Source organism: Notolepis coatsorum (genome assembly GCF_963971535.1).
Source record: "Notolepis coatsorum genome assembly, chromosome: 15".
In the NCBI taxonomy this organism is placed as follows: Eukaryota; Metazoa; Chordata; class Actinopteri; order Aulopiformes; family Paralepididae; genus Notolepis; species Notolepis coatsorum.
In genome coordinates, this window is record NC_140179.1 from 67,903,974 (window position 1) to 67,930,535 (window position 26,562).

At 40.3% G+C, this 26,562-nt stretch overlaps 1 protein-coding gene across 1 annotated transcript; it reads left to right on the plus strand.

The window, feature by feature from the left end:
* The first annotated feature begins 1,120 nt into the window (after positions 1-1,120).
* krr1 (KRR1 small subunit processome component homolog) lies at positions 1,121-25,698 on the plus strand. The gene is made up of 10 exons (XM_084330208.1): positions 1,121-1,198; positions 1,423-1,598; positions 4,666-4,800; positions 6,432-6,557; positions 8,324-8,407; positions 13,163-13,219; positions 16,319-16,489; positions 18,022-18,099; positions 20,034-20,130; positions 24,384-25,698. Exons 1-10 carry the CDS (start codon positions 1,123-1,125, stop codon positions 24,527-24,529), a joined length of 1,146 nt encoding a protein of 381 aa, XP_084186334.1. The 5' UTR covers positions 1,121-1,122; the 3' UTR covers positions 24,530-25,698.
* Positions 25,699-26,562: the final 864 nt, after the last annotated feature.

Genomic DNA, 26,562 nt, shown 5'->3' on the forward strand with positions numbered 1-26,562 from the left:
TAATGCAGCTCTGCTGGACTCGCAGTTTTTAGCAACGTCGTATTCTCTATCATTAACAACATTTTTTTTAGCCAGTTGAAGACCTTTCGTTGGAATCTATATGGATCAGGTGGCACGGTGGTGTAGTGATTAACACCGTCTCCGCACATGTGTGTTCCTATTTGTCACCCATTGTATGCGTGTGCCGCTGCATGACTACGTTGCAATGTGTGCTACGAATAAAGACTTCAAGTCCAGTTGAATCTTTAATATAGCTTTAACAGTACTATATCATGATTCACAGTGTCGAAAGGTCAAGAAAAAATATTTTGACATACTCTACACTAGTATCTAAAGTAAAAGTATGCACTCTACATGATGTGTAGTCTTCCAGTGCTTGGGAGCATTCAATCCTCTATCCATTGACCTCTATAGGTTATGTTAAAGTGTTTGTGTCCAGTTATGCTTCTCTGATTACGTCCTCTTGATGTTGACAGGCTTCAAATGTGAAAGTATATAATATTCATAAATGTTTGCCATGTTTTCTATGCAAAATATTTTTCTTCAAAGTAACTAGTAAATGATGGATTGAGATATGTAGTGGAGTAAAAAGTACAATATTTCCTTTAAAATGTAGTGGAGTAAAAGTATAAAGTTGCCTAAAATGAAAATACTCTCTTACATTTACATTTAGTCATTTAGCTGATGCTTTTATCCAAGTCATCAGGAAGGGCACAACTCTATCGGCTGACTTAAGTAAAATGTGTAGCTACTTGTACTTTAAGTTACAGTACTCGAGTAAAAATACTTTCCATCACTGTATTAATGTATTATTTGAATTGAGATATTGGAGAACTATTTTATATTGGGCCGTAGTTTGTAAATTAACATGAATCATCTGATTTGAAAATACTGTAGGAATTGCTTTTTGGATTATCTCTGGGAACACCCGTTTCTAGGAACGTTGAAAAGTTAGTGGGTCAATGATAGAGCTAATACATGTGGTTTTCTATAAAAACCCATATCCAGGGAGGTTATATATCAAACCGATAGGGGCGCTTACCGTTTATGAGCAGCTTCTCGCACGGTCCCTGAAAGCCGAAGAAGAGCGACACGACGTCACTACCGTTTCCATCAACAACAATGGCGTCCTCCACTATGGAAGACAGCGTGAGCGAAGCACAGACTGGAAATAAGTCGAAAAAGACTAAAAAGCAAGGTACGTTACATGCTGGATATTATTGGGATATATCTGTCGAAATCATGCTCGATTGGCCGCTCCTTTTGAAATTGAAACTCTTGCTAAAGGGGTACCGTTAGCTGGCTAGTATTGTATTGCACACATGTAACGTTAACCGTTAGCTAACTTGGTGTTAGCCACGGGATTTTGTAAAACATTTAAGGTTTTCGTCATATATATATGTGACCAAATGTCTCTTGCAGTGGATGAATCGGAACTATTAACTGTTCCCGATGGATGGAAGGAACCGGCATTCACAAAAGAAGACAATCCCAGGGGGCTGCTGGACGAGAGCAGCTTCGCCACCCTGTTCCCGAAATACAGAGAAGCCTACCTGAAGGAGTGTTGGCCCCTGGTGCAGAAGGCCCTGGGAGAGGCAGTAAGTACAGAGAGAGAGGCAGTAAGTACAGAGAGAAGCAGTAAGTACAAAGAGAGAGAGAACAGAGAGAGGCAGTAAGTACAGAGAGAGAACACAGAGAGGCAGTAAGTACAGAGAGAGAGAGAGGCAGTAAGTACAGAGAGAGAACACAGAGAGAGGCAGTAAGTACAGAGAGAGAGAGAGATGCAGTAAGTACAGAGAGAACGGAGAGAGGCAGTAAGTACAGAGAGAACACAGAGAGGCAGTAAGTACAGAGAGAGAACAGAGAGAGAGAGGCAGTAAGTACAGAGAGAACACAGAGAGGCAGTAAGTACAGAGAGAGAACAGAGAGAGAGGCAGTAAGTACAGAGAGAGAACAGAGAGGCAGTAAGTACAGAGAGGCAGTAAGTACAGAGAGAGATGCAGTAAGTACAGAGAGAACAGAGAGAGAGATGCAGTAAGTACAGAGAGAACAGAGAGAGAGAGATGCAGTAAGTACAGAGAAAGAGGCAGTAAGTACAGAGAGAGAACAAGAACACTGACATTTGTAATCTATCAACTTGATGCTGTATCTATGTCAAAACTATTCCAAATGTAGTCATTAGTGACAACCCTAGCTTTTTATGATGAATTGAAAATGGGGGACCCTGATGTAAACAAGACGAAAGTCTTTCTCTGGTCTGCATCCCCTTAACACTTTCAGTGCCAGGCCGTGTTTTCCTTTTTACCCCGTTGATGCCACGGTCCACAGCCCATGTAACGTTAATATCGCCTAATCTATGTTTTAAATTATGCTATGTGTCTAATCTGCCCATCGCTTATCAAAGAATCATTTTCCAGTCAACATTGGCAAAGCAGATTGTGTTTTTATCGCTTCATTTCCTTTTTATAGCATTTTGAAAACCACTCTGTTTCGAAGAAAAAACAACACATTCCCTGATAATTGCCTTTTACTGGAATATTCCAGAACATTATCATTTGTCTGTCTATTTATGAATCGTTTTCAAATCAACGCTAGATGGTCGATAGTAGGGGTGCACCGATATATCGGTCGGGTATCGGTATCGGCCGATAAGTGCCTTGGTGACTGCTATCGGCCGATAAGCTCAAATGTGCCGATAGCAGTCGCCGATAAATAACCATCAATTTGTGTAGCGTCAAAAGGCAAAAAAAAAAAGTTCACTCGCGACCTACCTGCACAACGCCCGCCGTCCCCCACACACACACACAAGCTACTGCATCAAAGTTACTACTTATGATTAACAAGGCAGTCGTTTTGTGGCATTAACGTTATATAGTTAGTGTTACACGGACAATAACATCAGCATATTATTATTAACATTAGTTAACGCTAGCTTTCGGTTATCTGTTCAATGCTAATAACACAACCAAGCGAACCCATCAGAGCTCCCCATCGACACCGCTCTGTCGGGAGGATGGCATTTAAGAAAGTATCTGCTGTTAAAATGACACAAACATTCGTTTTGTGGCATTAACGTTATATAGTTAGTTACACGTTCAATAGCATAGTATTTACCCGAAGATAGCAAGCAAGCCGTTCATAGCTCGGTTCCATTCCGTTGCTCATTCCGTACCCAACTACACATTCTGCAATGTGTTAATAAAGTTTTCAACCAGACAAATGTATAGAAAGGCTTTGTTTTATTATAACATTTGTTGCAGTAAAATCATTGTGTCTCGTTTGGCCATCCTGTGGAGCTCCCTGGTCGGCGGGCACTGCCGGGCAGCTAACGTATTAGCTTGTTGTGGTTCTGAGTTTGACTCGCAAGCAGATCAATGGCGGCATGCCCCGAAGTAGAAAATGAATAAACGTTTGCCGATTGGTGGTAAGAACAGCAGGAGGTGGGTGCTAGCGGTGTGGCGTAATTGGCCGAATCGACAGTCAATCAAAATGGTTCCATTGCATTGGTTGAAAGCTCTGGTTGAGAGAATAGTATCCCGCTGCAGGCTGCCAGAATGGTTCCATTGCATTGGTTGAAAGCTCTGGTTGAGAAAATAGTATCCCGCTGCAGGCCGCCAGACGATACTGGGAGAGAATAATAGTGATACCATAAACATATTTCTTGATGTTTCCTTTTTTTAAGTAAGTAAAGAGGCCTACAAATACAAACATACACATACAAATATACAGTAGTTTCATTAAAAAAATTAAAAAAAAAATATTAAAAAAAAATTACAAATACTTATTTTTTGCCACAAGTATCGGTATCGGCCGATTGTGTTAGTTGAACAATCGGTATCGGTGGCCAATTTTCATATCGGTGCATCCCTAGTCGATAGTATATGTGTGCGCACGCATGCTCGTGCCGTGCGCTGATAATTGCTGCTATTATTTCCTCGTGGCTTTTACAGTGAAACAGCCATATCACATATAGTGGAAACGCTTATATCTCCATGAAAACGAGTCTGATTATCCTAACACTGATAACATAGATTCCTTACCTGACATCAGATGGTATCCAAATGGTATATTCCAATTCCTGATCACCATTCGAAAAAATCGATAAGTATATTGATCCAACGTGTGTACAGTATAACCCATGCTCGCCGTGGCTCAGAGGCTCCAGAGTGAACTCTGGTAACTCCGGCTGCATCAGTGGACTGGAAAATGTGGACTGGAATAATTTTTTTTCCCATCCATTTTCATTGTCCATTCCAAAAGGGTGATTTACCTTCTGGGAGACGGTAGGGGCGCTTTTTTCACATCTGATTGCCGGGGCCCCTGGATCTCCAACGGTAGGCTTGCGTGATGCAATATGATTTCAGATAGCTAAAAAAAAAAAAATCAGAGAAAAGCTGTGACGTGGCTTTCAGCGTCACAATCGTAAACCCGAGATTAGCCGTGAGTGGCGCTCAAAGTGTTAACAATTGTGTGTATTGAGCCATACTGTATTGTACCCATTCTGCAATCTGTTAATAAAGTATTAATTCATTCACAATACTACAAATACATGCTTGGCACGCTGAATGAAAGCCATAATTACCCTACTTGTAAAATATGGGAAGACGTTTGATTAAAAAAATATATACATATATATATAATTGTACTCTTTGCCTTCCTGTACAGCACATCAAAGCAACCCTGGACTTGATTGAGGGTAGCATCTCTGTTTCTACCACTAAGAAGACTTTTGACCCTTATGTCATTCTGAGAGGAAGGGACCTCATCAAGCTGCTTGCCAGGAGTGTCCCATTTGAACAGGTAATTATTATGCAGTAGATCTTCTGAGAATCTGCTGCTCAGATGCAGGTTTGTAATAATTAAGGCTGTCAAATATATCGCGTTAATATCGCGTTAACTCCCGATTCTATTAATGCCACTAATTTTTTTAACTCAAGATTTTTTTACTAGACTTCACTCAGGTGTATTATTGATGCTCTCATTGATACTATGTTTGTTTCTGAAGTGTGTGTGTGTGTGTGTGTGTGATTATAGAGAGAGAGGGGGGTGAGAGAGATGAGGAAGGGGCAAAAGAGAAAGAGAGCTGGGAGAGTGTGTTTGTGAGGGAGAGAGGGGGGTGTGTGATTAATCAGCCCTTGTGTGTGTGAATGTAACAAGTTCCTAACGTTTTCTTTCCCCTATTATTTCATGCACACTTTATTCATTGTTTTAAATTATTATTTTCTTTTAAGTTATTTTGTGCATCACTCTGTTTTGAGTTTGATGCAAATTTGCAATGCATGAGGGTCATCCTTTTGTGTTAAATGGCTGCATAAAGCAAGCATTTGTTGACTCGCATGTTGATAAGAGTATTAAAACTTGGAACTTGAAAAAGATCTGTAAAAAAAAAAATTAAAAAAAATGCGATTAATTTGCGATTAATCGCGAGTTAACTATGGACAATCATGCGATTAATCGAGTTAAATATTTTAATCGTTTGACAGCACTAGTAATAATTAATACATTTTGGGGCGCACCAGTTTTAGATTAGATTCATTTGAATTACAGTTTTAGTTGCAGAATGGACTGAATTAGGGCTGTCCTCAACTAAATAAATTAATACCATTAAAGGATGTTGTCGACTCAACTGATTACAGGATTTAATTGAGAGGGGAAAATCCCTTATGCAGAAGGACCTCTTTACATTTTTTATTTAGATGATGATTCGAGTTTCGATTCTTAAATGTATATGATGAAAATGAGCCTTAATTTTACCCTACATGTCAACTAGAAGTAGTCATGCCATACCACCAGTTAAACAGAGAGGGAAAACACTATAGACCTAGGGCAGAGAACGAGAGAAGAATTAACAATAGTTTTACATTTTAATACACTGTATTGAACATGCATCTTTACTTCCCGACTATTCAGATCTGTACTTAAGTTTTTACACCCCCTAGGTACTTTGGCTATTTGAATACCTCAGATGAAGAACCATATCACTCCTTATGTTTTCAGAGGGAAAGTATCTAAGGTGCTATAGATAACATTCAGCCACTAGATGTCACTCTAGAGCACCACCATGTCATAGGTGCATTCCACGTGGGGCAATGGGAAGTAGGGAGAGGGGATACATGTAAACAACATAACTTTTGGACCCACCAACATTTTTTAAATTCCCGATTGTTTTGGGGCAAAATAAATACTTTTACTTCCTCACCTGTTTTATTATTATTTTTATATAAATTATTACTCTACATAATTTACATCTTATAGTACATTTTAAGTACAGCAGAGGTTGAGTACTTCCTTGTGATGTATCACATTCACACTCCCAGGTGAATTTGGATTGACTTTACAACTGCAACTACATGGGCTGTCTGAGAATGGAATCATACGGTTCTTGAATGCAAAGGTTCATTTTCTTCTTCCCTTTGTCCCCATGCCCCCAGGCGGTACGGATATTACAGGACGACGTGGCGTGTGATATAATCAAGATTGGCTCGTTGGTGGGCAACAGGGAGCGCTTTGTGAAGAGGAGAGAGAGGCTCATCGGTCCCAAGGGCTCCACCCTCAAAGTGAGTCCTTCACTGGAACCAGGATTAGATGAACAGAACGAACGCCCAGTTTCCCTGGGTGCCATGGAATAGCTGGCATTTTGAGAGCTCTATTCCAAGCGTGGAACGTCTGGGGAATCTGATATAGGCTCTCTTGTTAAATCGGTGTATATCAGAATGTTATTTTTAAGTGGCACTACAGGAAATTAGACTTATCATACATTTGAGTTTTTCAGCTTTTATAATTCATAGTTATAGCTCTTTTCTCCCCCATAATAACATTGTTTCATCCCTTTAACGTTCTTGGTTGAACAATCAGGGAATTTTACGTTTGTCATTGGGTGGGAACTAGGGATCCACGATATATCGGTGACTATCAGTAGCGGCCGATGATGGTGATTTTTCCTATATCGGTATTTGTCCGATGAGCAAAACTGAAGAGATATATTGGTCCGATGAGCAAAACTGGACAGATATATGTATTTGCACATATTGGCTGGTGATAGTGATTTTTTTTTATTGATTGTATCAGTCTGATGAGCAAAACATGGCCCATGTGAATAACTGATGTCTCTTATCTAGCTGCCGTTGGTTGTGTGTGTTCTTTTTTTGGCCATGTAGGGTTTGTTTGGGTAAGATTATTTGTAACATGTGACAATGACACGGCACAGGATTGTGAGGCTAACCTTGTTTTATTTACAAAAATAGTATGTACAAAATTTGATTATCTTAGAAATGTATTTTATTCATACAGATCATGTCGACACCGGTAAGTGGGAACTCCAACACATTTGAAATGCCACCAGACTGTGTCCCTATTCTGCATTTTGAGCAATGTACCACTAGAGGGCAGTGTTGCGCTTACTCAGTTAGGGCTTGTGTCCATAGGGGACGTTTTATGAGTTGTCGGCTCCTTTCTGTCATTCATTTCTATGCTGGAGAAGCGTCAGGCGCGCTCCTCTTCCCAGAGCCGCGCTTCGCATTTTATGAGCTCTCGACGGCAGCGTTTTTGGCGGAGCGCTCCCAGCTCATAAAGTTGAAACTAGTTAAACTTTTTTGGAAAGGAGCGCGCTCATCAATGTAACTCATCGAGGAAGGGGCGGAGCCGCTGCTGGCGCGACCTCTGGGGAGACCCAGAAAAATGCTAGAAGCTTTTTTTTCTTCTTTTTTTCAAAGCGGTCCGCCTTGAAAAAAAGGCTTTGAGTGGACACATAGCCTTACACTCCCTAGCTATCACTACACAAGTCGAGTCAAGAGTTTTAATTGTCAAGGCATACAAGCATACAGTGAAATGCGGGTGGTCATGCCCGCAGCGATTGTGCAATAATACAAGTAATAAGAATAAGACATTTGTGCAATAATAGAAGTAATAAGATTAAGACATAACGGGTATAATGTACATAAAGTTTACAAAAAGCATGGTAAAAGACATGCTAAGGTCCTGCGATAGTGCAATACACTGTTAGCTACGGATGAGGCACTGGGTCTTATGTACACTACTATACAATACTATACTATACAATCTACAGTTATACTATATATCCTCATTTGCTATATCCATCTATTTACTATACAAGAACCACTCCCGTTCTTTATTATTATTATTATTATTATTATTATTATTATTATTATTATTATTATTATTATTATTATTATTATTATTATTATTATTATTATTTAGTTAGACCAGGATGACCAGCAGTCCAGATGGACACATGATGGATTTGTGTTTAAGCTGCTTGTTTTAAAATCTTTTAATTTCTCTTCCTTCCATCTCTTTTTTCCAGGCACTGGAGCTGTTGACCAGCTGCTACGTCATGGTGCAGGGCAACACGGTGTCGGCCTTGGGGCCTTTCAGTGGTCTGAAGGAGGTAGGGGCCTCACAACTATTAGATCTACACAGCGGCAGTTCTTAAACTGTGGGTCAGGGCCATGAAAAGGGTAGAGGACCTGTTTCTGGTGGGTCACCCGTGTGGCCCATATTAGTATGTTTTGAATACGCCAGTGTCCCAGGGCAAGATTTAAATGTAGGGCAAACGCACCTGCTAAGTTCACAAAGATCTTAAAGTTTTTTTCCTTCCATACACAAAACACTGAATTTGTCATTTGAAAATATAGGATTCCATGTGTAATTTATTAATTTATCTAACTAATCTTATGTCTTTCATTCATTAATTCAAACCTTTATTTATTCTCGAAAGGACAATTGAGGTCACCCTCATTTTCAATTTAATAATAAATATGACTATCTATATCGCACTTTTCACACATGGACCGCAGTCCAGAGTGCCCCACAGCAATTAGTATAAAATGAACATGGGGGCGCCCTCATAGTGCCTCGCACACCTACGCGGCCGTCCTGGGTGCGTGTAGCTTTTCTCCAACGCGTCCGTGTTTCCGGGTTCCCGTTTTGCGCTCTGATTGGCCAGGTCATGTGACATGTGCGCCAATCGTGGGACGGCAAGTTCTGCGCCTATTTCCGGGTCGAACAGCCTGCAAACTACCTAACGCCTAGTTTATCACTGGTTAAGCTTAGGCGACTCTTTCGAAGTTGGTTAAGGTTAGAGTTTGGAATCAGGGCAGGCGTTCTATCACCATGCTCTAAGACAAACTCTAACCTTAACCAACTTCGAAAGAGTCGCCTAAGCTTAACCAGTTGTTAGATTCTGATCAATCTGCCAGTATCACGTCTTCTTGTGTTCTCACCTCTCCATGGTCTCTCTGCATTGTGTACTTTTAATGATCCTGACGTCTCGTATACTGGCTGTACAATCCTTATCTCTCCCCGTTAGTGCAATCCGCATACCGTAGTAATTCTCCACCTTCGTAAGAATTCGACACCTTGACGGCATACCTTTCTTGAAAGAGCGTTGTTTATTGATATAAACAGAAGCCTCAGCCCAGATGTTATCAGATTGTATTTTCATTGCTATCGTCTCTGCTGTTATTCAGTCCAATAGTGGCTCAGGCCTCGTCTAGCCAGAACCCTTCTCCCGTTAGCCGAAGCTAATGATGATGTGTCATTCCCCCCCCCACCGGCGAGGGTGAGAGGGATGAGAGTCTCTGATGATTTCTTCCCTCTTAGTCTCAGTCAGATTGTAGTCTGCCCATACCCGGAACCACTGTTCGAGTTATAGATCTTCGTCATCGCAACGACAGCCCCGCCCCTCTCCTGGTTGTCATGCGACGCGCTGTCATGACAACTGCTAATAACCTTTCACACATTTCAAAATGTTTCATTACTGTTTCATTAAGGATGTCACCCCTCTCCCTCGCTCTGTGCTGGTATCAGCTTGTTGATGTACTGGGGAATTCAAAACATTCTGCTCTGCTCAGTGTGGTGCTCACACTAATACCCTGCTCGCTCTGAACCACCGTCTCCTGCTCCCACCACTGTCAGCCTGCACATTTCGACCTCCCTGACCCGGCCCCCTTTAGATGCTCTCATCTCCCCCCAATCTATACATCACATACATTGAAAAACACCCAAAACACCCGTTTCCTTCAGTGTAGAAACTTGCAGTCCCACGATTGGGCGTACATGTCACATGACCTGGCCAATCAGAGACGCGGAAACACGAACGCGTTGGAGAAAGGCTTCAAGCGTCCCGGGTTCGCCTCCCGCTCCCGGCGATATTTGTCGCATGTCTTCCCCACATCTCCTCCCGTTCCCCCTCTCCTCTGTCGGTCCTACGTGACCAATAAAGCTGTAAAAATGCTAAAAATAATAATAATTAAAAAAATGAACATGGTCATAAAATCAGCACACAATTGACAGAATTAAAAACATTGCATAAATTGCAGACATAAGAATAGGTATAACGCCGGGGACAGACCAGAGGCACGCACGGGTTTCGTGCGAGAACAGCGAGAGTCCGACTTCAGAGCGGGCGGAAGCGCACGGATTTACATTGGAACAGCTGTAAATGCCTATAGTCTATATGCGAAGTCAGTCCCCGTTTGAAGATTTTTTAAAAGATTTCCAGGTTCAGTGTTCTATTCTGTAATTGTCCATTTTCATGAATAACCCGTTATTATCTCATTAATTAGAATGCATTTTAGAATGATTAAATCAGTGTGACTGTACTCCTGAAAATGTATGGTTTATTTGTATTTGTTTTTCAACTTGACTGACAATGATTTACTGACACGCGTGACGCGTACAAAATATATTTCATACCTAAAGCTTGGTGGATTGGCAGTGAATGCCTCTGTTATGATTATGTCACATTCATAAGAGAGAATTATGAAAAGATTTCACAAATGAGCTTATTTAATTAATTCAGGTTGCTATGGTTAAACTCTGTTAGGTATTAAAGGGAGTCAGTGATAACCAGCCATTTTAATTACCCTTTTTAATAAATTATTATTATTCACTAAAACCTTTTATCATGGAAGTTGCCTAGGACCTTTGCTCTTCTCTGTATTTACTAATGACCTATCTTGGGCTACCAAATGTGCTACAACAGTTCTTTATGCAGATGATTCAACATTGTATTACGCTGCACCATCATGCAATGTACTTAATGAAGTTTTGAGCAGAGAACTTAAAGTTGTGCATGACTGGGTAGTATGTAATAGACTTGTCCTTAATATCTCCAAGACTAAATGTATTGTGCTGGGAACAAGGCACAGGTTATCTACAAATCCAAAGCTTAATTTAAACAAGTTGAAAGTACTAAACTCCTTGGAGTGATGCTGGATTGCACTCTGTCTTGGTCTCAGCATATTAATTATATTGTTTTAAAAATGGGAAGAGCAATTGGTATTTCCAGGAAATGTGCTTCTTTTGTTGCCCGTCCCCTTTTATGTCAGATAGTGCAAAGTTTAGTTTTATGTCATCTTGACTATTGCTCTGCGATGTGGTCATCTGCTGCCAGTGGTGACCTCAGGAAGCTCCAGGTGGGCCAGAACAGGGCAGCACGGTTGGTACTGGGCTGCTCACTAAAGGCGCCGGTTACACCTTAGTTTCGTTTTTGGTTTCTCCAGATCGCAACGCAACGGTAGCCAAGTGAGACATACGTTGCAACCCGAGTACTTTCGTTTTGTCATATGAGCACAGTGATGTAGTACACTGCCAAAGCAGTAGGTGGCAGTAGGTGGCGAACATGAAGGCAATTTTCAACCAATCGGAACTTTAATGTGCCAATACACTTCCTGCAAAGAAAATGTCAACAAGCGGGCGCCGCCAATGCAGCACTTCTTTTTCAGCAAAGTGTAATAAAAGTGCAATAAACAAAACGGATACATTCACTGTGTTCTGCCTCTCGTTTGTTGATGAGACAAAACTAACATCAACACAAGTGACCACCAAGAGCGGATAGTTTAGTCTCAAAAAAGGATCGGCGGGGGGATTGTTAGCTGCATGCTAACGTGGATGGAATATGCCATTATAACAGTATAGCATTGTGGCTAGAAGCTAACGTTAGCTCACGCTAGTTAGCCAGCACCACACTGATGATATCGGGAGCTATCAGTAGCTAGATAACATTAGAGACAACGCTGTGTGTATTAAACAAAGGTGAATAGATGGCTGGGCCATTTGTTTAATGCTTGTTAAAGATTGAAAGAGGAGCTCTGAGCTAACAGGGTCTGATAGCTAACGTTAGCCAGCTGCTCATGCAATCGGTAATTGCTAGCAGAATGAATGGATGTAAACTTTATTTAACATATTGCATATGGGTACAATACAATACGGCTCAATACAAACAATTGTTAAGGGAATGCAGACTGTTGTAGCTTGGACTGGGGTCCTTATAACAATAACTTGACAACACATGGTAGCTGCAGCTATTTGCTGTCACCGGAAGGGCACGCAGATGGTATCTACTGCGCATGGGCGTTTTCGCAACAACGGCTCCGTGAAGGCTACAGGACTGTTGTCGGCGAGTTTTGGCGCTGCTCAAAAACGGAAAACACAATTTAGCGTTTCAGTAGGGGCCACAACGTATCCGCCAAAAAACGCATTTCTGTGTAAAAGGGACATGAAACGTATTCAAAAAACGACCACAAAAACACTAGTCTAATATGGGCCTAAGGTCTAATGTGAGCTGTATTCATGCCCGCCTCTCTTGGCTTAACGTTGAAAATAGATTGTCTTTTAATATACTTGTGCTGTTAAAGTTGGTCATGAGCAGTAAAACTCCTGTTTTTATACATAATCAGATTGTTTTTAGTAATACTGTGCATGAGCATTACACTAGTGACTAGAGGTTCCAGTAATGGGCAGCTTGAATTGCCAGGTCCTAGAACCAGCGCTTTGGGGAGATCTTTTATTTTTAGAGCATTAACTCTTTGGAATGGCCTGCCTCGGAACCTCTGCTGCATTTACAGTAGATTCACTTTTAAAAAGAATCTTAAATTGTTTTTAACACTGTAAAGTAATTTTTTGTTTTTGTGTAATTTTAGCTATCTTAATTGTTACAGTAGTTTCATTATGCATTGTGTGTACTGACTTTTAATAATTTTGTTTTTGCAATGGTGATTGTTTTTGTATGTTTTTGTGTGTGTGGACCCCAGGAAGACTAGCTGGTTGCTATTGCACCAGCTAATGGGGATCCCTAATAAAATCAAATCAAAATGTGTGCAAATAAAAAGCATGTGTATACATTTTTCCGTTGATGCAGGTCCGCAAAGTGGTATTGGACACCATGAAGAATATCCACCCCATCTACAACATCAAGGTATGTCCGGCTAAGCCAAGTCATCTCACTAGCAGCATATAGTCTTTTAACATGGTACCCGTTGCCTTAGACATGTGTTCATGTCTGCACAACTGATGATTAGTTCCAATAATAAACCGAAAGAGGAGAAAATGCTCTTTCTGTTGATTCTTCTACAGTTTCAACAGCCATGTTCATATTCATGTCTGTATGAATGAACAATGAACAATGAACAATGAACAATGAACACTACACAACAACAAACCACCAAACGCACATAGCACACACATCCACACGCACACACTCACTTTAAACAAACACACTGTAGCACCCACTCCACACACTTTATAGCACACACCCACTTTAAACAAACACACTGTAGCACCCACTCCCCACACTTTATATTTATTGATGAAGGATTGCACTACAACTCGTACACCTTACTGTAAATTGTACCTCATCCCATTTCTGCTTTGCACTATATAGTACTGTACATTAGTACACTGCATAGTATTGTATATTATATGGTAACTCAGAACATTGTACATATGTCTATACCGAACACTGTGACCTCATTTTCTTCTTCTAAATTACATGCTATACTATGTTATTTGATACTATCTTGTCTAGCACAGTCTCTGGAGCGTAACAGTAAGAAGCATTTTGTATGAAAGTATTCTGTACTTCTGTATGACAACTATTAAAGAAACTTGAAACTTGTATTGTTATTAGGTCATCATACCATGTAATGCAATATGAGATCTATCAGTAGTAGCTGTATTACCCAGCTCTAAAATATTTATTTCACCATAGCTACAAAATAATAGTTTTAGGCTATGGTTAGGGTTTTAGCTATACCTCATGTCCTCATCTTTATGAATTGGCAGACAAATCTGAATTTCCGGCCGCCTAAGTTGTAAAAAAAAAAAGTGTTCAGGGTTGGCATATCTGCATTTGTAGGAGTTAGTTGTCTGTAGTTGTACAGATGACTGCCACAGTTTGATGTAGGTAACGGGCACTTTGCAAGAGACTACGAAGGGAGAGGAAGTCACTTTGAAGCAGTAAGTGGCTTTTTGGAATCTGACGATGTAATCTTAAAAACAGAAGCCTTGGGCATGGAATGGGCTACAGGACCATATCCACTTAGATACCCTGGTCTCTCTCTGCAAATTTAAATCTGTATTACATAACTTCCTACAAGAAGAATGTCGCTGCTTTCTGTAGTCTGGTCCCAACTCCAAAACTGCAAAATTACTGTATAGGGAGGTGTAGTCTGACGTCACTGGTTGTTCCACCGTATAGGGATTTATCATTGGGAAAATGGATTATCTGCTATTGTAACAATTCTGCCGCATGGAAATTGAAAAGCTTTCCATTTTTGCAAAAGATCCCTTCTATCACTAACATTATTGTTTAAGCATTTTTGGTTGAAATACAATTTGGTGATTTTCTTTAATGATTAATTGTGAATATTTTCATGTTGAGCTATAGATTGTGGATGAATACGCACAGAAAGGTACACCATGCAAATGTTAATGCTTTTTGTTTTAAACGAGACTATTTAGAAATGGGCAATGGGGAAATACATTGCGTTGGACAGAGGGTGGAACTCGAAAAACAGCAATGACGTAACCACTACACCTCCCTATTGCCCTGTATTTTACTGTCATACACTTTTACTATTATGTAGACTATTCTGTTTTGTGTTTACATGTGATGTATTGTATATTGTATACATGCACTTTTATTATGTACTTGTGTGATGTACCGCAAATTTGTATTGCTCTGATATATTGCAAATGTTATTGCTGTCATCTTGGCCAGGTCTTGTATCTTGTATCTCAATGGGACTTCCTAGTTAAATAAAAAAAGAAGAAGAATAACCTAATACATTCCAACCAGATATATATTTAAAAAAAAAACATTTATACTGGGGTATTGCGAACTTGCGAAGCATAAAAGTATTTGACCAATTGCATGCGTGCCCAATGAAGATGATTTCCATCCTTGTTCTGAACCTCCGTGACTGACACAATGCTACCTCTGGGCTCGCATGTCATGGTCGGCATCACCTGGAGCTGAGGGCACGCTATCGTGGAAATGCAAACAAAACACGTAGTAAAAGGGTGGCTTTTACAGATGCAAATTCAGACGCTATACATTTGGGTGTGTACTAGGGGTGGGACGATACATCGATCCAGATCGATACATCGATGTAATTATCAACAATCGAATCGGATCGATGCGATGTAATAAGATCGATTCATATCGATACTCTTATTTTGAAAATCCTGTGGCGAGTCTCATATCCGCCCAAGAACAACAGCAGTAGCTCCGTGTGTGTAGACGTTACAGCATAGCATTCTCCCTTTCTGTGTGTGTGTGTGCGCGGGTCTTTGGAAAGACCAGATGAGGTCAGAGGAGTTTGATGTTTAAATGTTATTTAAACATAAACAATATAATACATAATAAATGTAGGCCTATACATGATCATGCAACATCAACAAATTGTTGTAGGAACGGTTTGGGAGAGGGAGGTTGTGAGTTTTGAGTTCCAAAAAAATGTAGCTTAAAGTTTAAAGCTCAATATATAAAAACGTGGCACTTTACAGTGAACAGGAGGTCTATTTGTATTAAAAACAATAGATTGATTTTCCTTTAAATGTCTGGAAGAGCTCAAAAATACAAATGTCAAATGATACCTTTTTTTTGTTGATCTAAATGTTACTGATTGTGTTAAATGGGCATATGATATCATCTCATATCGATCGCAGGCACCTGAATCTAATCGTATCGTTGTCCAAAGAATCGATATCGTATCGTATCATGATGAAACTGGTGATTCCCACCCCTAGTGTGTACACACAAAGGCCCCTTTCATTGTCCATAGATAAGCTCCAGATGACAGTTTGTTGAGTCAGACAGATACCGACATGACAAAACATCGGCCAATATTGATTTTGTAAGAATTTTAAACCAAAATGCAGGAACAAAACCGGTTTTGAGTTTTCCAAGCATGCCTATATGAATGTAATCCTCGTTCTTTTTCTCTCCTTTCGATCCCCCTTTCTCTCTCGCTCTCTTTCTATTGACTATGGTCACCGTTTGGGGGCCGACCAGACGCTGATGATTAAGCGTGAGTTGTCTAAGGACCCCGACCTGCGCACTCAGAGCTGGGAGAGATTCCTGCCCAACTTCCGCCACAAGAACCTGTCAAAGCGCAGGGAGCCCAAGAAGAAGGGCGTGAAGAAGGAGTACACGCCCTTCCCGCCAGAGCAACCACTGAGCCAGGTCAGAAGGGGGGGACATGCGATTCATACATATACTATATACATACACGCGCATATATTAGGTAAATCGATCAAATATTGAATCATGATTAAAACCCTTTCACTGCCACACTACAGAAGGTTAACCCTTTACGATCACACTACCAGACGGTTAACCTTTTGGTAGAGTGGCAGTGAAAGGCGCATGATTGTCCATACATAACTGAGTAATCATTATTAATCACACATCTTCTATCTGTTCAAAATGTACCATAAAGGGGATATTTTTCAAGTGTTTAATACACTTATCAACATGCGAGTGGACAGATAATTCTTGCTTTTATGCAAATGTATGTTTATTAAATAAAATAAATGACTAATATTGTCAGGAAAAACAACGGTACTGCATTTAGCATAAAATAAATGTGCTGACATAATCATAACATGGCAAACGACAGAAGGCCATATTGACCTGCTAAATGTAACATTACTCATTAATGCGAGTACTCACAATGTAGAGTCCAACTCTGCTCTTATAAAGGTTCACTAAATCATACCCTGTTGTTTAACTTTTCACTGCCACGTGACAAATGCTTAACCGTCTGTAGTGTGATAGTAAAGGGTTAACCTTATGTAGTGTGGTAGTGAAAGGGTTGAGCACCAAACGATGTACCTCAATGCATCACAACAGACACATTGTACTACATTTTCTATTACTCAAAGATCATTTCCTGGATCCCTCGCACTATTAAAGCAAATCACAATGTATTGTGTCCAACCTAAAATGTGGAATCACATCGGTGTCAAAAATCCAACTGAATGGAGTCCAATGTTAATAGCTTGCCAACCTTTTACAGACTTATATATATACTTTTGTACAGTAAAACGAAAGTTCTCTCCCTCTCGCACAGTACCATGTGAGAGGTTATTTTCATTGTCTGGGCATATGTTTCAGAAGAAGTGACACATATAAGTTTACTTCACTTACTTTGTCTGAAGAGGTCCCTTATCAAAATTACATTTGTTTTTCTTGATATATGAAATGGTATGACTGAATGTTTGTACATTTTTACAATAATAATAAAAAAAAAGGTTATGCGTCAAAGAAATGAGTGACATTAATATGCATTTGTGTTAATGCGCTAACTTTGACAGCCCATATATATATATATATATATATATATATATATATATACATGGTTCTAGATGTGTACTGCCCGGCAAGGCACGTTTATTTGTATAGCACATTTCACACACGAGTATTAAATTGTCTTAAATTCAGTTTGGAAAGGTCTTAAAGGATAAGGCCAGTGTAAAATACATGTTTCTTATTGTCAACATGGCCTATGAAAATACGAAAACCTACAATGCATGTCTCCTACTTACTTAGTGTTTTTGAAAACACACATACACCAGTCCACCACAGTATAAGACATTGCCACCTGCTAGACAACATGAAACCTTGTTTTGCCCTCTTGAGTAACCCACAGATTTGTGTCTTTTTATTTTTGTGCAAAATAGATATATATTTTTTTAAAACCCGTTTGTTTGTAGATCGACAAGGACCTCGCTACAGGAGAGTTCTTCCTCCGGGAGAGTGTGAAGAAAAGGAAGAAGATGGAAGAGATCAAGGTATGACCAAAAATGTCATCATGTGGTTATAGCATACTGGAAAGTAACTAATTCATTGTTTTTGAGATACTTCTACTTAACTTGAGTATTTCCATGTTGGGGCAATGTCTTGCTAATCAGATGTATGTACAGAGTTGTAGTATAATATGTACAGTGATACAGGTGTAAAGACAGTATGGTAGTAGTCATAGTACTAGGGCTGACCCCTATTAGTCGACTAATCGGTCGAAAGGAGCCGTAGTCGACTGGCCAACCTCTTAGTCGAATATATATATATATATATATATATATATATATATATATATAAAAAGTAAAATCATAAAAGATTATCATTCTTTCCAAAAGAAAGGCCTAGAAGCGTGGCTAACGCTAATGGCACGCATCCCAGAGGCTAACTGCCTACGAAAACAGGCACAGAGGCACTGAAAGAGGATTTCACCCATCTAATGAACACACTAGACTAGACAAATATCAAGATGTATCCATCAGTGGACCAATTGCATGCTTTTGCAGAGGACAAGAAGCCTTCAGTCGACTCCTTCAGACATTAAGCACCCCCACAGCCCAAATGGAATGACCAATTTTGTCGACCAATAGTCGACTAACGGCAAATTTTGGCCAATCATAGTCGACCATCCAAATCCTTAGTCGGGGACAGCCCTAAGTCATACTGTCCAGCAGGATAATAGAATAGAAATACTTTAATCATCCCGAGGGAAATTTGACACTACAAATCGCTCACATTAAACATTTAGACAGAACAAAGTCACAAGAAATAAGAATAACAAAACAAATGGCCTAAGAATAGAATAAAATATACAGAAGTATACAGTAAGTGTAATATTGCACAGTGTTTTAAAAGTCCAGGAATATGGTAACTGTCACCCTGTGCTCAGTGATGCAGTGAGGCACAGTGATGCATTGTAAAGTCTGATGGCTGTCCGAATGAAGGACTTCCAGTGCCGTTCAGTGCTACATTTAGGGAGTGTTAGTCTAGCACTGAACATGCTCCTCCTGTCAGCCAAGTCTGTGTATAGTGGGTGGGAGGGGTTTTCCCTGATGGCCTGGAGCTTAGCAAGGCTCCTCCTCTCCGCCACCCTCGCTAGAGAGTCCAGCTCCACCCCAACCACGCTACTGGCCTCCCTGACCAGCTTATCCAGCCTGTTTGCGTCCCCTGCTCTCAGACCGCTGCCCCAGCAGGTCACAGCGTACAAGAGGGCGCCTGCCACCACCGACTCGTAGGATAATTATGTATATATATATAGTATCTACAGATATGTAAAAGAACTAATGTGCTGGGTACAGACGGGGGTGGGTAGAGGGGATGCTGTCAACGTGGCAGAGTTCAGAGATATGACAGCTGAGGGAAAGAAGCTGTTCCTGAGTCTGCTTGACTTGGAGCAGAGGTTCCTGTAGCGCCTCCCGGAGGGGAGGAGGGCAACCATGATGAGGGGTGTCATTGACGATGCTACGTGCTTTCCTCCGATGCCGCTTGTGATGGATAGACTCAATTGTAGGGAGTGATGTACCGGTGATGCGTTGGGCTGTCTGTCTTTATCTACAGAGATTCCTCTCTCTCTGCCTGGACTTTCTTATTTAGCTGTGCTTGGGACGTTTCTGAGCGTTGACCTTTGGGAAGCGTGGGAATGTTGTGTGCACGTTGCATGCTTGTGTCCCCTCTCTACTTCGATATGTCGAATGCGCCTGATTGGATAAACGTGCTGCTAGTGGGCAGTCCGTGACACACTGCCCCCCCTGTTTTCAGAAAGAAAATGGCGACTTGTTTGCTTTCTATTTTTCGACCTAAAATGTTATCTAAAATGTGTTTCTTACAAAATATTTGGCGGTAAGTTTGATATGAAATGTCTGGATCCTAGTTTGTTAGTTTGATCTGATTCCGTTCCTTTACGTCTTAATTGTCCTTTTCTCTAAAGATCAAAGAAGCAGAGGTGGTGACCAAGAGGCAGGAGCAGCGGAACAAAGCCTTTATACCCCCCAAGGAGAAGCCTGTAATTAAGAAGACCCATAAAGGTATGTAATATACGTACCGGTATATATATTTTTTTGTATCTATTTTTTCTCCTATTCTAATTGAGTCGTTATGCCCCCTTCCTGGTCGTTGCGCGCATTTTCCCCCCACTTGCCGGTTTAGGGAGGGTTGATGGATACTATCACATGTCCCCTCCGATACATGCGGAGTCAGCCAGCCGCTTCTTTTCACCTGACAGTGAGGACTCACTGGGGGAGCGTAACGTGTGGGAGGCTCACACTACTTCCCCCAGTTCCCTCCCTCGCTGAGCAGGCGCCCCGACCGACCAGTAGGAGTTGCTGTTTACAACGACCAGGATACACACCCCGCCGGCTTCCCACCCGCTAACACTGACAATTGGTTAGTATGGACGACCGACCAAGCCGGAGGTACCGCTGACAGCTGGATTCGATACCAGTGTCTCTGCGGTGGTAGGCAGGCGCTTAGTCCGCTGCGCTACCCAGCCGCTACCCAGCCGCCCTGAATATATGTCCAAAATCTAAATTTAGTTTGATGTGATGGTGAACGTAAGTTGTTCGTGGCATCCTTATTGTAATTATTCCTTTGTTAATATCCATCTCCGTCTTTTGTCCATCAATTGATGGAAATATATAGCTGTATTTTTCCAGCGGCATATAGCTGAAAATACCATAGGCCAGGAAACGACACTACACTCTTTCCAATAATTTTATTGCAGTAAAATGGGATTGTCAAGCAAAATATATTTTATATATATATATAAGAAAAAAATAAATATAATAAAAATATATTTTATTATATATATACAATAAAAAATATATTTTGCTTGACAATCCCATTTACTGCAATAGAATTATACATAGTTGTATTTGATAGTGTTTATTTTTGTTGATCCCTTTTCTTTTTCCATTTATATATATATAAATAAATAATAAATAAATAATATAGATACTTGGCACCAGTGTATCGATAAACGTGTCGCATTTGATATATCGCTGTATAGATTTTTTGTCCCGCCCCTACTTTTTATACAGATCGCAACAATGTGCTTCTCATGTCAAAGGTGTTGTATAATGGAAAAAGAAAAGGGATCAACAAAAATAAACACTATCAAATACAACTATGATGTAAAAATTTATAAATGAACATGAATAAAGACAAATCTAATAAGTTATCACGATACATATTGCTTTTTTTTTTTTACACTTACAAATAAATTACCTTGAGATTGGGTCCCTCCTCCAAAGCATTCCCACCTACACAATTATACATACTTATTTCTACCTCTACATACCCATAATATACACATGTATATTGCCCTCCATCCTGTCTCAAAGCAGTATGTCCCAAGCCTACTTGAGATAGCTAGTAATTAACCTCCACCTCCTCTCAAAGAGAGGCATCTTCAACTGTAGCTGGGCTGTCATGTGTTCCATCGTATATATACATGTTTGACCTTCTGTACCCATTGAGTGATCATGGGGGGCTCAGGTTTCATCCAATTACTAAAAAATAAATGGTAATAATTTTTTTTGCAATAATCAATAAGATATGTAGTACTGATCTGTGTCCATCACTCGTCCGTGCTGTATTTCTAACAAACAACATTGGGTCCATGGGAATGTCCGTTTCCAATATTTTCTTCTTTTCTATCATTCCAAAATTTCCATATTTTTGGGTAGTCCCAGAATATGTGCATATGATCACCAACCATACCACATTCCCTCCAGCATTTGTTGGTAGAGTCATTTTTGAAGACGCATGCCGTCAATGCAGTTCTGAAGAATCACATTTTGACCTTCCAATCAAATTCTTTCCATAACTGGCTTCCAATCCCCCTGTGACAGTTGGAACACATGACCTCCCAGTCCTCATCCTCCACTGTTGTATTCATCTCTACTCTAGTTCCCATCTTTCTTTAATATGTATGAGTGTTATCAGACATGTCTAGCACTAGATTTTGGTACATAAGGGATATTTGTTTTTTTTGTCAATACCGGGCGTTCACACAGTCTTATAAAATGGGTTTCTGTATTGGTTGGTTCGTCCTTAACTCAATCAGCGCCAGAGGGCACTGTGTACCGTGGTAAGAAGGCCACCGCTTTAAAGTATAGGAATACATGGCAGTGTTTGCAGGGCTCAAACTATATTATATATCATAGCTATGGATATAATACTATTGCCCATTTGACGCATATCTATCGTTCAATTTGTGAAAAAGAAATAATTTTTTCATCCATACATAACCGTTTTAGACCGTGGTGAATATGAGTATAGTTTTAGAGTAATCCCAGAAAACGACGCTATGCAGCAATACGTGCATTTCACTAACAACCGTGCCGTTTCTCGCCTGTATCAACAATCAATTTGAAATCAACGCCATATTATCGGTATTATGTTTCATCGTGAATGCATGAAAAGGGGGGGGGGGGGGTCGTTTTTTCTATGCTTTGATCGTCACCAACGGAATACGTTACACACACACATACGCTCGGATCGCAGTGAAGGGATTCTTGGATCAACGCAAGATTGATAGCATATAGCCCTTACCTTGACTAGGATGTACTCTAAAAAGAATATTCCTATTATCTGATCGCCATTCCAAGTATTGATGTTGATCGTGTTGCCAACATAATCTACCAAAGAACATGAACCGGGAGTGCTTGATTCTCCTCAATCCATGGGTTATAAATGCTTGTCCTGCCCGACAAGGAAAACCCCGCCCGGACACTTTAGATCGACGCACAGCTCAAGACAGAGTTTCAAAGGATGCAGGCGGCAGTATTGGACGTTTGCGATTTCAGACTCATTCCCAATGATAACACAGGCTCCCTCGATGGATTATGAATGGGAATATCGAATAAAATAAATGACGATGGAAAACCCGACTTTTCTCGGGTTTGGCGCTCAAGCGTCGGCGAGTTAACCCGACTTTATTCGTGAGTGGCGTCCAATGAGTTAATAATATCCCAGTGTTTAGTGACATCGTTTCTAATTTGTAAATATCTTGATGGTAGAACAAATTTGTCTTGTAGTTGTGAAAAAGATTTAAATGTCTTCCCATCAAATAGTCGGTTAATTGTAATCGATCCATTCTCAGCCCAACATTGTCAATGTAATCCCACATGGATGGGAGCAACTCTGTTTCCTACTATGGGCATAGCCCTTGAAAAAGCTGCCGTACCCTTTATGCGTTTTTGAACTGTGTTCCGGATTTTCAGTGTATGTTTGATCCATATTAGTTATTCAAATGTTTGAATAACAAATTTCTTTTGTACTCATAAACGGGAGGTTGGATATTGATATTTCTGGTAAGGAGTTTTGTTCAATAGAAACCCAACCGGTTTCCATATCCTTTACAATCTAGGCCACCACTGCTCGAATTCCTCATATTAAGGAATTAGGGGGCTTTCACACTAGCCATTCGGGGTCGAATCGGAGCATGATCGCACCAAAATATGGTGTGATCGTCCCTGATGAGAACGCTCCCCCCTGTCCCCGGGGACGCTGATTCGCTCCAAACCTGGACCGCTGGAATAGGTGATTTCGGGTGCGCGCCAGTGTCTCCGACGAGGGAGCAGGGGGCGTGGTGTGCAAGCTTACTTGAATTTTGGGCAGATAAAAACATACAGCAACAACTGGACAATACCCACAAAAACGATATTTATGGGCAATTTGGCGAGTTCAGACCTCAACCAAACAAGCATGTTGAGCCTCACGGCTCAGTGGATGAAAACTTCGAGATGAAGCCACGTTACAAGCACAAGACTTCCCTGGCTCGCAGGCCTGGCAATTTTTTTTGCCATTGCTATGTCTATACATTGGTTTCTTGTTCGAATGCATTTATTTCTATAGACCAGTGACATGCAATATAATTGACACGAGCAATGGGCTAAAGTTATCCCATAAATAGGCTAAGCTAACTAGCGTTAGCCGCTAACCCAGGAAACGCTCAAAGCAGACTCCGCACCAGTTCCATTCGTGAAGAAAGGGGGTGGGTTATATTGACGAGGCTTGACAACAGAGGTTCAAATATAACTTCATATTTATTGGTTATTCGTTTCTTTATATCAGCATCCAGTTTCCATCACTGTGTGTTAAACACTTCCTGTGTAGGTAGTAATATAGGCAGAGTAGATTACTTGGTAGCAAACTGCATAATAGTAAAAGACAGAAGATGTGTGTTTTTCTTTTAAATTTATATATATAATTTTTTTAATTCTTACAGATATATTAATTGTCCTATATATATTTTATGTCCTCCTCTATTTCTTAGTTTCTTCAGAAGGAAAAATTGACATTGAAGCCCTCAAAGAAAAGGTTAAGAAAGCCAAGACCAAGAAGCTGGGAGCTCCACCCGAGAATCCACTACCTCCCGCCGCCACCGACAAGAAGAAGAAGAAGAAGAAGAACAAAGGCTAACCTTGAGTAATGAGACCAGTGATGGACTAATATTGTTAGTACTGTACCGTACGCTGTCTATGTGGTATCAAGAGAAGAGTCACGCGACTACATAAGTACAGGACATGGGATTTCACAACATCAGTGTGTGGTTTGTGCAGGAAATGTATGACCGATATTAAAGGGATAGTTTAAATTTTTTTGCCATGATGTATGAAATACTTGCCTGTAGTATAATCGATGCATAGCCCTTAGTTTACTTACCCAGACCCGTGGTCGAAGTTCTGGCTGTGTTCCAAGCGAGCTGGCAGCTTCAGACGGGGTCCGGAATAACGTTTTATTTTTTTACACCACAACATGCAAACAAAAGTTGTAACCATCTACAATTATTTAGTTTCCATCGAGCATTGGAAATAAATGGGTATACTGCAGTGTTATGTTGAGGACGGTTAAAACTAGGGATGCTCGATATTGGCTTTTTTACCTATACCGATATTGTCCAACTCTTAATTTCCGATACCGATATAAACCGATATCACATTTTAATGCCGATATCGGCCGATAATATCGGTAGGCCGATAATATCGGACATCATTTCTATAGAAATGTAAAAAATAAATTATAATAAAATTAAAAATTATTGAAAACCGATACAGATATTTTCCGATATCACATTTTAATGCCGATATCGGCCGATAATATCGGTAGGCCGATAATACCGGACATCCCTAGTTAAAACTTTTGTTTGCATGTGTTGTGGATTCAAACCTTCTCATTTCCGGACTCTTGTGTGTTGTGTTATTACATGGTGTTTTAACATTCGCCAAAATGCTTGATTGTGATTGGTCAATAGCGCTCCGTTACCCCTAGCAGCGGTCAATTATTTCTCGATAATTCACCGCTGCTATGGGCAACGCGCAATAATGACCGCTGTTAGGGGCAACAGAGCGCTATTGACTAATCACAATCAAGCATTTTGATCGCAGTCACGAAAGCTATAACCTCGTTCCCAGCTTTATCTCGCACAGCTGCACTACATCAGGTGCAATCAAGTCCACACCTGCCGATGACAGAGGAGCAACAGAACTGCATTTTTATCTCGTCTTGTCGATGGTGTAAAATTAATTAGGTATATTGTTAGTAAGTTAGCCATGTAATAAGCGGGATAATGTATAGCTATACTCGGTCATTGTCGCAAAATAATTGACCGACACTGCGTTCTAAACGCAGTGAAGGTCAATTATTTTGCGACAATGGCCGAGTATAGCTATACATTATCCCTTACTTAATTATCTGAAATTATTCCGTTTTTGGGGGGGGGGGGGGGGGGAGATCCCTGCATAGATCTGTATCGGAAATTAAGAGATGGACAATATCGGATATCGAAAAAAAAATGCCAATATCGAACATCCCTATGCATTACACTACTGGCAGGTGTTCATGCCACTTCATGTAACAAAATCCAATCCAAACTATCCCTTTAACGTGAGCCGTTATGTAAGGCTGTTGTGAATGCCCTATATGTGAAGACCCACTGTGCTCTATACGGAGGCTAACTTTTAAATATAATATTGCTTCTATAGTTGTCTTACAAACATGCTACCTATAGTATGTTATGAATATTCCTTTCCCCCTCCAATTTCTTTGAACAATATATACCATTTTCAAGGTTTTCCATGATCAATATGTATATTTGTGCAAAAATATATATAGTGTATAGTCTCCTTTTTGAAGACTGAATATTATAAGACACACAGAGAAGTTCTAGATAAAAGATCAGTTTGTTTTGTACAGGTGTGTTGGATTTTTTTCCATTTGTGCATACGTAAATAAAAAGGCAGATGGCCTCTTTTTTTAATCACATTTGGTGTGTTTAATGAGTCATTAACTGACTTGAAGTCAGTTATTAAACTCAATAGTGGAAGTTCAGTGTTTTCACAGGGGTTCTTGTGCATTCGGCAGGACTTCGTAAAAGTTGGAAATGTATCATGTGACCAAATCGTATAATTTATACATAAATATATATGGAATTAAAGGTGCTATAGATAACATTC

What these genes read in the sequence shown, in the direction of transcription:
- krr1 (XM_084330208.1), top strand. Translation starts at nt 1,123, where the DNA reads ATGGCGTCCTCCACTATGGAAGACAGCGTGAGCGAAGCACAGACTGGA. An exon ending in CCAAGGGCTCCACCCTCAAA is followed by an intron (nt 6,558 to 8,323) that starts GTGAGTCCTTCA and finishes TCTTTTTTCCAG; the next exon opens with GCACTGGAGCTGTTGACCAG. An exon ending in AGAAGATGGAAGAGATCAAG is followed by an intron (nt 18,100 to 20,033) that starts GTATGACCAAAA and finishes TTTTCTCTAAAG; the next exon opens with ATCAAAGAAGCAGAGGTGGT.